The sequence below is a fragment of the Carya illinoinensis genome, chromosome 3 (assembly GCF_018687715.1).
Source record: "Carya illinoinensis cultivar Pawnee chromosome 3, C.illinoinensisPawnee_v1, whole genome shotgun sequence".
Taxonomy (NCBI): Eukaryota; Viridiplantae; Streptophyta; class Magnoliopsida; order Fagales; family Juglandaceae; genus Carya; species Carya illinoinensis.
This window is the reverse complement of record NC_056754.1, coordinates 5,305,265-5,320,151: the sequence shown is the minus strand read 5'-3', so window position 1 is coordinate 5,320,151 and position 14,887 is coordinate 5,305,265. Positions and strand designations below refer to the sequence as shown.

Genomic DNA, 14,887 nt, shown 5'->3' with positions numbered 1-14,887 from the left:
TGAAGGTTGGTTAGAGTATGAATGATATGAATATCACAGTCACAATGATATAAGGGAACTGAACATCCTTCATGTCAACGGTTTTTATCTTAGATTTAACTAATGCAAACATTAGAACTTAAAATAGTTCCAAACTGGTATTAAGAACTATGTTGCCTCATGGCGTGTATGTCAACCCCAGACACATTCCAGAAGATCAACATTTGAATAAAGAAGAAAAGGAAATGAATCCAGAGAGAACTCCCATTGAAAAGTAGCCAAATATCTTTAAAGGGAGAGAGATTGATCCAAAGCCGTCTATTTCTGACGAGGTAACACTAAAATAAGCTGTTTATAGACATGATCTAGCAAGTAAAAATGCATGTATCAGACAGCTAGTTGTTATGAGCAACTCAACCTTTCTGCGCAAAACATAAGAATATACTGGATAATGAAAATTCCTTGCTAGACCTAAGAAGAAATTGGACAAGTATGACTATGAAGGTCTAATTTGACAAACAAACCGATCACCACTCCATCGAGACCCAAGGAAGAACAAAATAATTTAAGATGCCTTACACTATAATCAACACACCTCTGAATTAAACAAGAAGTTAATCCCAAACCAAGCAATTTGGTAGTGCACATTTCCACCTGCACATTTTACAGCAAAAGCAACACTGTATCAATTAACCCCTCTATGGTATATACAGAAAATAACTATAAAGACAAACCATTAAGACCTAGAAGCACCTGTTTTTGGAGACTTTACTGATGCAGAGGACAAAAAGAAGGGGCAAACCAAATCCAGTCCCTATTGAATTCTCTCAGTATCTCTTTTTTCTCACTTTTTTTTTTTCTTTTTGTAAATTATACAATACAAAACCCACTACAAAAGAACTCAGCCTCTGAAAATGCTACTTCTTGCACGTCCCTCCAAGTTTGTGGACTTTAACGTCCCCAGAGACAAAGCCTACTGTCCTGAACCTTGAGAATCATCCTTAGCAGAAGGTTGGTGCTGGTGTTGCTGTTGCTGCTGCACTCTAGCCTGCCCCATCTGCTGATAAATCTGACTCAAGGCTTGTGGGTTCAAAACCCCGATATGACCATCTTGGGATAAGCCGAGCTCCAATCCAGGTAGCTGCTGATTATTCCCACCCAATATTGAGGTGAAACTCATAGGGGTGGCTGGCAAGTCAAAGCCAGGGAAGCCAATCTTTTGCAGGTAATTTGAACTCTCACTTCCCAAATTCGCAGTCGATGGACCAGATGATGACTGAAACCCAAACCCACTGACCGGGGGCCATAGCCCTGTGGCCACATGGGGTCTCCCTAAATTCCCACCTACCATTGCCCAACTGGTCCTACTCCCTAATCCGATACTGGACCCCCCCAAATCATCAATCTTTTGGTGCAATCCAGCTGGTAGAGAGGCCCCCTGCTGTGATACAGAACCCCCTGCCGCTGCCAAAGCTGAAGCTGGTATGGTTCCAGTCCCGGTGGCTGCTATTATCGATGGCTCAGCCTGCTGTAACAGCCACTGTATGGTTTCTCCATCAGATTTGTGGCCCAATTCTCTGGTCAATTGAAAAATCCTCGCTGCACAAAGAGCTGGCATCCTTATTCTCCTTCCCCTGCCTTCAACTTTGGTGTGCCGGTCTTTGTTTGAGCTTCTCTTGGGGGCCAACTGCTTCTTGCCCTCTTCTTTGTCAGCAATCACAATCTGGAAGTCTTTGATTTCAGCAGGCTTGTTCTCACCCATGTTGGGTTGTTGTGGTTGTGGGAGGCTCAAGAAGTTTGGTACTTGTTGTGGCTGCTTTGCTGTTGTTGAGCCCTTGGGATCCATGAACAGGGCACAATAATAAAAGGGAAAAAAGAAAAAAAAGAAAAAGGATCCTCTTTGATTGAAGAAGGTGACCTGAAAAGTCCTAGACTTTCATGAGTTTTCACTGTTTTTGGCAAGGAATGAGAAGACAAAATCCATATGACATTAAAATACCAATGTGCCCTCAATTGTCAATTTTTAATTCTAGGTTTATTTATTTATTTTATGGGCAACTCTGGATTTAGCTCATTTACCCCTCCCCTCTCTCAATCTCCTTTCCTCTTTCACCGTTGGGGGGGGGGGGGGGGGGGGGGGGGGGGGGGGGGGGGTTGTTTTGACCAGTTTGATGTGAATGCAACTTTAACTCGTCAATTCCACCCCCTCAGAGACAAACCGCTAAAACCCAATCCCACATTCTATGGGGGCGAGAATTCCCTCCCCCCACTTCATTATCTCCCTCCCCTGCATGCTATTATTGCAGCAACAACAGTGTATGATGCCATCTCTTGCAAGGGACTCATGTGTCCACGTGGACATTTTGGCTGTCGCCAAATGGCAGCCTATGAGTGGGTAGTGGAGTTGCTTCTAATCCACTCTAGGCCCATCCTTCAGATATGTTAAAAAACAAACACACAAATTAAAGCAGAAAAGTAATAATGGAATCAGCAACCATAAGATATGGACCACAGAGAGTGCTGTTGCAGACTTGCAGTTGCATATAAAAAGGGTGAGGTTTGATTTTATTTTCAGTTTAGAGGTATCATTTTTAGGGGACCCTGGGGCCTGAATACTAGACTTCCCGACGGTTTATGGGACATTCACAAAATCCCCACTTCCAAACATTAGTACTGGTATATCTATTCTATATAAGATCGTATATATAGACAATACTCTTTTGTGATCATCAATCACAAAACAAAAACAAATCGTCTTATAAAACTACGAAGTACTTTTTTCCAGGAAAAAAAGGAAATGGAATTTTGTATATATTATTGCAAAGAATCCATCGTTCTCTTCTTATCTCACCAATCATTTAAGTAAATTTGAAGCCTGTGATACTTTATGATCCTTCATTGATGAAAAAGGTATAAGGCTGAATCTGGTGTAAATACAAACTTCATGAAATAGAAACATCTTCTATCGTTTATCAAAAAAGTTAAAGACCGAAAATCTTGTACGTATCCTTTAAGTTTCACTGGTTATGAAGAAAATGTTAGAGAGAGAGAGAGAGAGAGAGAGATTAGAATAGACGTACTACGTACAGAAAGGAATTGAACCCTTCAGTTTAATTAATGGTAGCCAAACAGCTCAAGAAAGTGACAAGAAGTCCCTTAAGATCAGAGGGTAACTCATTTTCAATCGTGCTTCGAATACATTTTCACATGCCCCATAAATGATCATATCATAGCATATACATACAGCCTACCCCTAGCTAGCTAACAAGAGTAATTATGGCTGAGGAAGGTAGGAGCAACTTTGTATCATGTGTTGGTGATTTATATTTTATATATCTACTGAGATACATAGTGCATGAGAGCAGCCATTAATGTATTATAAACAGTGTCGACTGATGTTGATCAAGACCAGCAACATTAACTTAAGACTGATCTGGAATTATTTACGCAATTCCAGATCAGTGTATGAGATAATTAAGTTTATCATGATCTAGCTAGCTAGCAGCAGCTACCCATGATCACAACTTAAACCAATATATAAGAGAGACGTATTTGTAAGAAAGCATATATGCATCGCTAGCTTCAGCTAGGATATGATAACTGGTCCAAAGTTGCTTTATTTCCAAATTTTCAAAAGTTTGCAGGTTGGTATGATTAGTCTTCCCTTTTCACTATTGCAGAACTGCAATTAAGTTTAAACAAAAGGTAAATCTTATTATTTAACTTTGGCCATAATCAGTGCGTGAAAAAAGGACGCGCGGCTAAATCCCATAATTTCAAGCCGAATGACATGCATGACCCATCTAGCAAGGGGGTCATAACCCGCGGTAATCTAGTCAATTGGCTTCCATGATATATATAATTGCTTGAACCCGATGATCTCCATCCAAATCTTGGTCACCATGGCGCACTGTGGGGATCATCCTTTTATTTTATGATCATTCTCTCAACTCGATTAATGCTTAGCAACTTTTGGGTTTTTATTCTGTAAGTCACAGATCAAGAAATGAGAGAGCTTGGCCTTTTCTGATGATGATAGTCTCGATCCGGCCCTTTATCTTTTTTTTTTTTTATTAAATTTCTTAGCTTTGTGGTTTGATGGATGTAGAGATCAAGACCAATTCCTTTGCTGTGTAATGATAAAACTTATAGGTGGGAGTGGGTATGTGTGTGTTGGTGATTGTTTTGGAGGTCACATATGCTTCCCACCAAGGAGACAAGGGAGGCCCCACCAACATCTTTGAAAGTTATCTGTTGAAATCTCCTCCCCAATATCACATGAATTCAAAACTTGAATGCTAAAAGATCTTTTGATTGCTTTTGTTGTGGCTGGGGTACGTAATTTCATGACTTATTTTTCATTAGAGATCATAAGTTTTAATTTTATTTAATAATATATGTTTACCTTAATCATTAAAATCTTCCCAACTCTCATCAACTTTTTTAATTTGTTATTGACCCAATTGAGTGAAGGGATCGATGATCACTGGATCGATCGATCTGATCATCATCATCAACGACTGAAACGAGTTGGAACTTGAAAATTAACACGTACAATGTATATTTTCTATTAATAACATTATGAAATTAATTTATAATTAAGAAAATAAAGTTTGCTGATAAATTATTATTATATATATATATATATTAGAAATTAACCGCACCTTTTCCGGAAGAAATCGATCTGATCATAACCCTTTTCTTGGTTCAAGAAGTCAATTGGCCTAACACTGCCAAGTTTTGTAACAGTAACTATAGATAGATAGGGTCGATGGATGAATCAATTAATCACTCGTGAAAGGTGTTTCTTAATTTGTCTCATTAAGTACCATTTTTGCTTTGACGTTGCATACAGTACTTCTATTGATCATGATGATCAGTTGTATAATATGCATGAATTATTAATTGATCAACCGTACGTACGAATTATATTAATGTAATTAAGCATTTTTAATTAATTAATTATACACTATCTATATATCTAGCGTTTGGAGTTTCGTGTCGAAAATATAAAATGGGAACGAAGATTCTAGACGTACAATATTTTTAAAAATAGCACCAATGCTCGAAAGTCATGTCGAGGTTGCGAGCACTGTGACCACACACGCACACAGAGGCACCGGCTCGAAAATATTGATATGATCGTCTGATACTTTCTTACACGAAGGAGACGGAGAGTACGAAGACTTTGAAAAGACCCAGAAAAACTACGATTTTTGTTTGGAATTGAACGAGGGAATAATAATTATATATTGAAGCAGCTTATAATATGATGAAGACAAACTGCATGCAGCTGCATGATGCATGCCCCTATATATGTCTCTGTCTCTCTTACATGCATGGGCCGGGCATGATGCCATGATATATACATACATATATATATGTATATGTATATTATATAGTTGGATGGATGGATGGATGGATGGACTCTACTGCATGTTGATCTAGATCAAAAGAAGGGAAAATGGGGTAGCAGTACCAGTACCACATGAACTGCAGGTTTCATTGAGCTAGCTCCATTAATAAAGCCAGAATCTCCCACCGAATGCCACCTTTTGATAAGATGGCCTTAATTACCATTATCCGTACGTCACATCTCCCATATGAGCCATCCTTTTCTTAATCTGCTTTTAAATTTATTTTATTTTTATTTTTTTACAAAAATCTTATTTCATCTTTAATCAGGTTCTCACGTACACAACTTTTGTTAATCATGAATTTTCTACTAGCTAGCTAAATGATTTATATATACAGTATTGCATGCCCCAATATTAATAATATATAATATATACAACTTGATCATCTCCTTTTCATCACTAGTATTGTTCATAAGTGGCTATGATCAAACTCGTTGCAATAATTTCGGATAACCCCACTAAATATCATGATGAGTGGTTCAGACTCATCAATCCGTCACAATATCATGTATGAAAAGATTTATTTGGTGTTTAGTGGGCTTATAATCCAAGAGGTCTCGATCCCAGTCTCTGTTCCTGATTGCCATAAATACTTAAAAAATTCTATTTATCCTCCTCACATCACACACATCACATAATTTAGTTTAAAAATAAATAAATAAATAAATTAAAATTATATTTACGTAACGCGATCATCTTTCTAGCTAGTTTTGCCTTTTATGTTGTAATAGGTAAACTATGTTGATCGACCTACTCCACTCAACTTGCTCACTTTTCGTCCAAACAAAACTCTTCCATATATATATCTTTCTTCATTAGGAAAAAGTTTTAAAGAGTTACTAAAAATTTCATAGAGATGAAGAAATTCACATATAAAAGTGATCCGAGGCTATCGTCATGGTGCACTTCTATGACTATAATCATCACTTGTTTACGTGCTTATATTCTGATTAGTAACATATACTTTAGGTACTAAATAGAGAGATGTTGAGAGTTTTATGCACAAAACTTTATAATTATCTCAATATTCAACCTAAGATAATCATTATAAGCATATATAAAAGATCGATTCCCTTCCCTTCCCTTCCTTTGTTTTGCACCAAAATTACCTGGCCTCCACCATGAATAATCTATGAGTTTTGATTAGCTTCCTTCAATTCACACCTCTAGATCATATAAACCCAATCACTATTGAAAAATGAAAGTAAAAAAATATATAATATGTACAATCACTTTTGTGTACTTTTTATACATTATACTAATGTGATTGGCTGTATCATTCTTTTAATATAAAATAATTAATTTAACTAATAAATATGTAAAAAGTACGTAAGAGTATAAGAGTGACTGTAAATTGTAAAACTGATATATTAATGAAAAAGTATTGGCATTAACCCCTGTTTGGGGGCAGCCAAAATACACCTTACGTGTCATGGAGTAAAAAGATCAAAAACACCCCACAACAAAACCAAGTCTTTTTTCTCCCTCTCTCTACCTCGTGTGTCGCCCAAGCCCCCCCTCCCCCCTGCCCCTCCTCTACCCCCACCCCCAGCACCCATGTTGGCATCCTCTCCCCCACCCCCACCTGGCGTCGGCATCCTCTCCCCCACCCGCAACCTGCAACGCCATCCTCTCCCCCACTCATACCCCCCGACACCCATCTAGGCCAAATGAGAGGCATGGCTGAGCATAGAGAGGGCTGAGAGAGGTGGGGTGGAGTTGGTGGTGGCTGAGGGAGGCTCTAGGTGGAGGCTGAAAGTCGTGGGTGGTGGCATACGACGGGGTAAGGGGCAGAACCCATTTTGGGTGAAACCCATTTCGAGTCTGGAAGCCGTGGGTGAGGGAGCCTGAAAGCCGTGGGTGGCGGCATAATCCGTGGGCTTGGTGGTGCTTGACGGTGGGGCTGGAGGTTGATGACGGTGGCGGTAGTAGCGGCAAACCGTGTAGGAGAACCCATTTTGGGTTGAGAGAGGGTGTTACACATTGGGGCTTCTGTGGAGGTTTGAAGGTGGCTGGAGGTGGCCGGCGTGATGGGGAGTCGAATAGTGGTGGCCAGTGGCACTGCAGGTAGCGGACGACGGGGTTGGGTGAGGTTGTGAGTTGAGAGGGAATCGGGTGAGGAGAGAGGGAACCGGTTGGGGGAGGGGGAAACGGGATTTTTTTATTAAAAAAAAAAGAAAACACACACACCAACACGTAAGGTGTGCTCCAAATCAGTCATAAATAGTGACTTATCCATAACAAAGCTCTATATTAACTGGGAATCAAAAAACATTTATAAAAGATGTGAAGATAAAGATTAATATAAGATATTATTAATATGGATGGGACCACCAAGCCGCGTATAGCTTTGTGAGTGTCCACGTAGAACCCTTGGCAACAAAGTTAAATGAATTAGAAAGTCAAACAAATTGATGGATGAATTTAAAATTGCTGAGTTAATTATTATTAAAATAATTTTTTTCAAATGAGTAGTTAGAATACATTATCGTGCTTAATGATGATATGTGACAAAGAATTGCCCAAAAATTCTCGTAGAAGCTTTAAAAAAGCAGAATATAATGTGCAATGAGTAATATACGAGATTGAATGCTTTTTTGTTCCACCAATGGGACTTTGTGTTTAATTGGTTGCTTTTTTACAGATTCTAAGACAGCAGCAGCTTACGTAAGAGGGTGACATGTACGTGTTTAAATCTGCCTCTTTCATTAATCCCAATGCTTCAATAATTGATAGGCCTCTGGTGTTTGCCTGTTTGGTAACTACATTAACGCTTTCTCTGCTATTTTGTTGTGCAGATAAGACACTCACTCTATGGGATTTGATTTGATCCCGACAGAGATAAAACTTAAATGGGAATCCTGTAGGTCAAGATGATTTGAATAGAGCTCGAATGATAACTAAACGGAACGTTTCATAAGAAACGTGTGAGAAGTAGCGTTCGAAGGGACTTGGAGTGGGGGGTTGAGATCGATTGCCATCTAGTTCGGTTTTCTCAACTTTTCCTTTTACCAAAAGTTGATAGACGAGTTATGGCTTACATGGGCTTTTAGAATAAAAATAAATGGATTAAGCCAGCCCAAAATATTCTGGGCGACGAATGCTGCCATGGCTAGTTTTACGCTCTGATTGAAGAATATCTTAAAACAGTTGTGTTTTCAAACACTTACAGATCTGGAAAGATCTGTAATGATCACAAATGAAGGATATTTACACGTTTTAACGAACATTCCAATTCAAGAAATGTATAATTAATTACATAGGCTTTCTTTTTTGGGTGGGGATAGGGGACAACCATGTCTGCTCAGCTAATCAAAGAAGGCCCAAAGTACATGCAGATGGGCGGAGTAATCCTGAAAATGGAGAGGATTGCGGATGGAATTGTCCAAATACCGTCACCGCATATCAAACCCGAAGCAACGGCCCCTGCATAATCCTCAGCATCCTTCCTATTCATTCGTTGCCACGCGAACAATATCACAGTCCCAACAAACATGTCTATGGCAAAGTAAGCTCCGATATAAAAAGGGACTGCCATAGCCATTGGAATTGGAATAAATTGGGAGATCTTTTTGGGAGTTATATCCCTCACGAGATTTATAATCAGAGATGCCACAAAAAACCCACAACATATGGCCAGGCAATGCTTCGGTAGCTCAGAGACGCCCTCAGTACTTAAAATAGCCATTTCCCTGAATATTACGCCATATGGTGCTTTGTAGGGACCATCGGGTGACCCAATGTCAAAAGCAGTCCAAAACAACCAGAACGTAAGGGGGGCAATGACGCAACCCATAGCCGTTCCAACTAATTGGCTCGCAAACATTGACTTAGCAGAAGATAGAGTGAGGTAACCGGTCTTGAAATCTTGCATGAGATCAGCTGCAGTGGCAACAATGGCCATCATTACTCCACAGGCTGCTAAACCAGCAACAACCCCTCCATTGGTTCCAACCAAGGAAGCAATAATAAAAAGACCAATCTTTCCATAAGTTGTAACCAAGCTCCAATCTGTGAGGCCAGTGCCGTAAGAATTGCAGAAGGCAAGTGCAGGGGCGATGATGTATGAGCTTAGAACCAGATACCACTTGAGGGGTGGAAAGATGACTGGAATTGTCACTATTGATACTGCTGCGAGACCCACAAATCCAGCAGCTGCAAACCAGGAGGGGATTCCGTCTTTAAGAAATATCTGATCCCTTCTCCTTTGCTCTGTTAGTAGTTTGGAAGCCTCGCCATCTGCTAATGAACATGTTAGAGAAATATCACTGACCGATGCATCACAATACTATACCGACCAATTTCAGAAAATAACAGATTGTACCATATTAAATTGGTCGACATCTGTTTAAATCAATTTAAGAATTAACAACCTAAGGGATAAAATTATGATTATAGTAGCTCAATTGAAGATAATCACAACAAAGTTTATTGTAAGCAACCAGTGACAGTTAATGAACTCTTAACCCGGTCACATATTTGCATTGCAAAGGCTGATGTTGCCTGTTCAATTACCCTTTTCAATATATTCTTAGAAAAGATCCGCAAAAGATACAAATGCTTAAAATATATGACTTTATTGCAAACAAAATTGAATACCCTACATACCCCTTACCTAGAGCATCTGCAGTGACAGGAAGGTTGCTCTGTTTAGAGCTTTTGTTGCAGATTTCATTCACAGTTATGGCCATTATCTTGCATAAATTGTACAGCCCATCCCCAAGGATAAGGGAAATGGCTATAAAGACCTGCAAGCATCATGACAGATAGGAAAAGCCTCTTTAGAGAAGTCACAGAAAGATAACATGAGAGAGCGATAGACCTATACAATGTGATTTACATCCCACCTAGGTGACACTTACTGCCTGATGTACAGGCCCTTTTTTCTCAAGGCATGCATCAAGATCTAAGTCAAAAAATATCAAAATCCCTTATGATATCATGTCAATTTTGTGAAGGCTTGTGGTTACACAATTCAGATAAAAGTTTTTCACCATACCTTGTATCCATAGAGACCTTTAACATTATTGCTCTCAAGGTCAGCAGGGTACCAATCTCCGGCATATTGGGATATGAAGGGCCAGAGGAAACCCCATGATATGATTGCCCCAAGAAGAACCGAGCAGTTGACTATATGTGGGCAAATAAGACCACAACCAACATAAGTTGGACTAAAGTCAAAATAAAACCTGCATTGAGGTTAACAGGTAAAACACCATGATGTGCCCAAAATATTACTTTTAGAAACAGCTCAACCTCATGAAGTAAACGCACTACAAAAGTAACAGATGCACACAGACCCGCAATTAGATCAACTTCAAATCACTCATATTTGAGTCCTTTTCTGCTGGCTCAATGTGTGATCAAATTATCACCGAATGGAAATTTAGATATGAGCTAGTGGCACATGACATCACCTAATTGTCCCACTAGAAGAAAAAATTGCAGCGGAACTTAGATATATCATGTCAGTGCCTCACAAGGGGTGGAGTTACTCCACATGGCCGGGTAAACACAATATTCAATCTTTACAGAACATGACAAAAACCTTGTATACATCACTGGCTTGGATTTTCAATCTTGGATAACTTACAGTCTGATGACAACAGTCATTAACCTCACGTTCACAATACACCAGATTAGAGTGAAACATGCAATAAAGCTGTAAGTTTTTTATGGGCACGAAAGGAAAGGGGGCTTTGCAAGTAAGTGAAAAAGGGAGATTTTATTTTATTTTATTTTTACAAGTAAAAATTCTATTAATAGAAGACTAGGCAAAGCTGGAGTACACTGGATGTATACAAGAGAAAACACCTAGTTAGAATGCGTGAAAAAGAAATAGAGAAGCAAAAGTAAAAGACCTTACGTGCTCTTATATAATGTCAGTCCCAGGATGGGAAAGTTGTCAAATCCACAGGATTTTCCACCACTGAAGAACCACTTAAAGCAGCTCCAGGATAAACTCATGCTCAAATATTTTCCAAGACAACGGACTTGCTTCCTGTAAAAGGCTCATATTTAATTAGAGAGAAAGCAACCTTAATTCCAACAATTGGTTGTGTTACATTAGATAGACCTCTCATTCTTCATTCAATATCATTGGTTTTGCTTGAAATTTTCTATCTACAAACTTACTTCTCCCCAATCATTTTACAACAACAGGTTCTGTGTCAAGGTCCAGAAATCAATGAACAGTTCTTCTGTATCTCTTTAACTTACCCTGCAAGCTCAGCTCCAGTGCTTGTATGAAAGCTATTTATTAACATGGCAGTTGCTGTGCCACTGGGATATGTAAGCTTATAATCCATGACCATGACCTATAAGCACACACAGAGAGATACAGGACAATAAGTGGAGAGAGAGAGAGAGAGAGAGAGAGAGAGAGAGAGAGAGAGTAAATATAAAAGGAGTAATGCTAAATATAGACATTTTTGCATACTCCCTGCGCACTCCATTGTATCAATTTTTTTTAATACACAACCAATCACATCAGTGGAGTGCACAAAAGAATACGCTAAAATGACTACATATAGAATTTTTGATATAAAAGATATAAAATGAAAGATAACTCATTTATTTGTATTAATTAAAAACGTGTTATAAGGAATACCAACAGATTTAACACACACATTCCCACTCCTTCTAGTCTAGTCCACATGAATGATTAAGTATGGCTAAAATCTATCACGTTCCAAATCAATATTAAAATGATTTTAACTCATCTTCTAAAAAAAACTGGAAAATGAAACAATTTATCTTGTAGAGCTAAACCCAGCCTCTATCCAACACAAAACTGGACTTAACTTGTCTTTTGCAATTATAGAAATGATTCCCCATAAAACAAATTTTTGAGATTTTTATTTTTTTTATAAGTAAAACAAAATTTTGAGATTTACAACGGCAGAAACTACCTTACGAAGTGGAACAAGGCTGAAAAGCCCGAGGAAGCTGACAACAAATAGAAAACCAATCATCCAACCCAAGCCAGGGTTCTTAACATCTTCAGCCCTGTTACCCGGATAGTCAACACCAATGAGTTTGTAAGTTTTCTCATTCATTGCAAGCATATACGAACCAAATCCCCCTGCCGTCAATCAGAGATTCACTACAATAATCAAAACTTAGCAACGTAGTGACCACCAAATTAGCAAATTGTACCGTTTCATAATAAGCATTTACAGTATATAAATGCTATTAATGGCTAGGCAAGTGGGGGTCACAAAACGGAAAAAAAGAACACAATGACAAATATTCACATTAGGTGGGAAAATCACTTCTTCTTATGCTCAAACGACAGGCTTTCAAAGCGTGTTTAAATTATGGTTACTCGAGTATAACATATGAGAAACCCTTACTAACTATATAAGTGCAATGAATTTGCTCATAGCTGATATAATACTAAAGATGATTTTTTATTCAATAATCAGGCCACAAACAACAACCTCACCCGTTTGATTTCTTTTGGAGTCACAGCAATGTGCGCATTTCATAATTAACGTCGTTCTTTCACTAACAAAATGGCGGGAAAAACTGAAAATTAACACACACACACACAACGTGCTTTGTATGCATATGCTGTATGAAAATTGGGGGGAGGAGGGGGCGTCTACCGCTAAATGCGAGGCCATAACAAGCGACGATGCATGTCTGAATAACGGTGTTCTCTTGCTTCGTGAAGGGCTGAACCGAGCACCCCAATTTGGACAAGAAGCTAGTCCACGACTTGACGAAGAAGAACCCCAACAAGCCAGCGCCAACGTTGAGGGACGGAATGATCCCGACCGTTAGATTGAGCTTGTGGACGATGATGCAGAAGAGGGTCCCCAATAGCGCACTGACGGCAAGCCCTCTGATCGTGATCTGATCCTTCCATTCCGGGACTCGCTCCATCTCCACGATACCAATCTTCTCCGACTCCAGCAACGGCTCTGATATCTCCACTGAAGATCTCTCCGTGCCCATGATTGTATCCCTTTTCTGGGTTCCTTACTAGTAATCAGGAGGATCCGAGAGTATATATGGGACTTGCGTTTCAGAGATGAGATTTAATGGATTTTATGGGGAACAACGATTGGCATCGGAAACGCCGGAATGAGATGAAAGTTCGGTGGGAAAGCCGAAAGCGTGGCCAATAGAAGAAACGGAGATGGTTTTTGGAAGGCCTACAACTGTGCTTACATAGTCACTCCATCCCTTTCTAAGTTTCCTTTATTATTTTTATATTATTCTTCAGTTTGGACATCGGGTTTCCAACATTTTTCCTCCCCAAGATTCCGATCTTTGTTCAGACTGATATTTTGAAAAAGAGAAAAAGGATGCTGCTGGCGGGTCAGCACTTATGGCGTTAACATGAATGGGGGAAATTATTTTTATTATTATTTTTTTATAAATATCTTTTTAATATTCTTAATTATTAAAAAATATTTATATTTAATTTTATTAATAACTACTTCTTTAATTATTAAATAAAAAAATTTAAAAAATTAAAAATACATGAGCTATAAGTAATTTGAGAAACTCCACTAGTATTTTTCTTTAAAAAATGATGGTGCTAGCAAATCACATTACACGCTAGCACAAATGTGGGAATTATTCTTTTAATTGTTTTTTTAAAATCCTTAATTATTAAAAAAAAGACATAATTTTATTAATAATCACTTTTTTAATTATTAAATATAAAATAAATTAATTAAAAAGTATAAAAACATGAAGGGTAAGATCTCTCTCTAAACAAATATTACTCGACCGTCTTGAACTAATTATTGATAAAATTTATTATTTTTTTAATTTTTTATAAAAAAAATTAAACTTATTTAATTTATTTTAAACATTTTAATCTAAAAAATTAAACACATCTCAAATAAAAAAATTAAATTAATCTCAATAAAAATTATAAAATATTATTATTTAAAACTCAACTAAACTTACCTTAAAATTTTGCATAAAGAAAAACAAACCCTGACTTAGAATTATGATTCATGGATTTTGAAGTATTTATTTACGGCTGCATCCATTTATTGTGAAAAATATCATCCTTAACATACGACAGTAACTAATAAATACACGATATTTATTTAAAATAATGCTAAAAATAAGTCTTAAATGCATAAAATTTACCTAAGCTCTTGCCAAAAGTAAAAAAATAAATTTTTAATAATAAAGATCTCTTATTTTTGTAAAGAGTAGGACTTGAAGATTATCGAGAAAGGTAGAAGAAGTTTTTTTATTTTTTTTATTTTAATTATTTTTTTATATTTTTAAATATTTTTTTAAAATAAAAAAATTCATAACATCTTTAAAAAAATATTACTTTAATTACTAAATAAATAAATAAATCCGAATGTAAATTCGGGATCCACGTTCGATCTGTTTAGCATTTCTGTTTTATAAAAGATGCATAAAGCTTCATTTTGAATTTAAAAATTCCAGAAATCAGTGATGGGACATGGTCCACATGGATTACTGAAAATAAATGGAGGGGAAAAAAATAT

At 37.6% G+C, this 14,887-nt stretch overlaps 2 protein-coding genes across 4 annotated transcripts; both read right to left on the bottom strand.

The window, feature by feature from the left end:
• Window positions 1–282: 282 nt before the first annotated feature.
• LOC122302772 (transcription factor TCP20-like) lies at window positions 283–2,088 on the bottom strand. The gene is made up of 2 exons (XM_043114188.1): window positions 733–2,088; window positions 283–633 (listed from the first exon to the last, which is right to left on the bottom strand). The coding sequence occupies exon 1, from the start codon at window positions 1,823–1,825 to the stop codon at window positions 953–955; it is 873 nt and encodes a 290-aa protein (XP_042970122.1). The 5' UTR covers window positions 1,826–2,088; the 3' UTR covers window positions 283–633; window positions 733–952.
• A 6,437-nt stretch (window positions 2,089–8,525) lies between these two features.
• On the bottom strand, window positions 8,526–13,701 carry LOC122302770 (probable metal-nicotianamine transporter YSL6). 3 transcript variants are annotated; one of them, XM_043114185.1, is made up of 7 exons: window positions 13,007–13,701; window positions 12,308–12,480; window positions 11,616–11,713; window positions 11,263–11,397; window positions 10,396–10,585; window positions 10,012–10,144; window positions 8,526–9,638 (listed from the first exon to the last, which is right to left on the bottom strand). In XM_043114185.1, exons 1-7 carry the CDS (start codon window positions 13,356–13,358, stop codon window positions 8,701–8,703), a joined length of 2,019 nt encoding a protein of 672 aa, XP_042970119.1. In that variant the 5' UTR covers window positions 13,359–13,701; the 3' UTR covers window positions 8,526–8,700. The 3 variants fall into 3 exon arrangements, with proteins under 3 accessions (XP_042970119.1, XP_042970120.1, XP_042970121.1); XM_043114186.1 differs by having other exon boundaries at window positions 8,526–9,635; window positions 13,007–13,700; XM_043114187.1 differs by having other exon boundaries at window positions 12,308–12,404; window positions 13,007–13,145.
• Window positions 13,702–14,887: the final 1,186 nt, after the last annotated feature.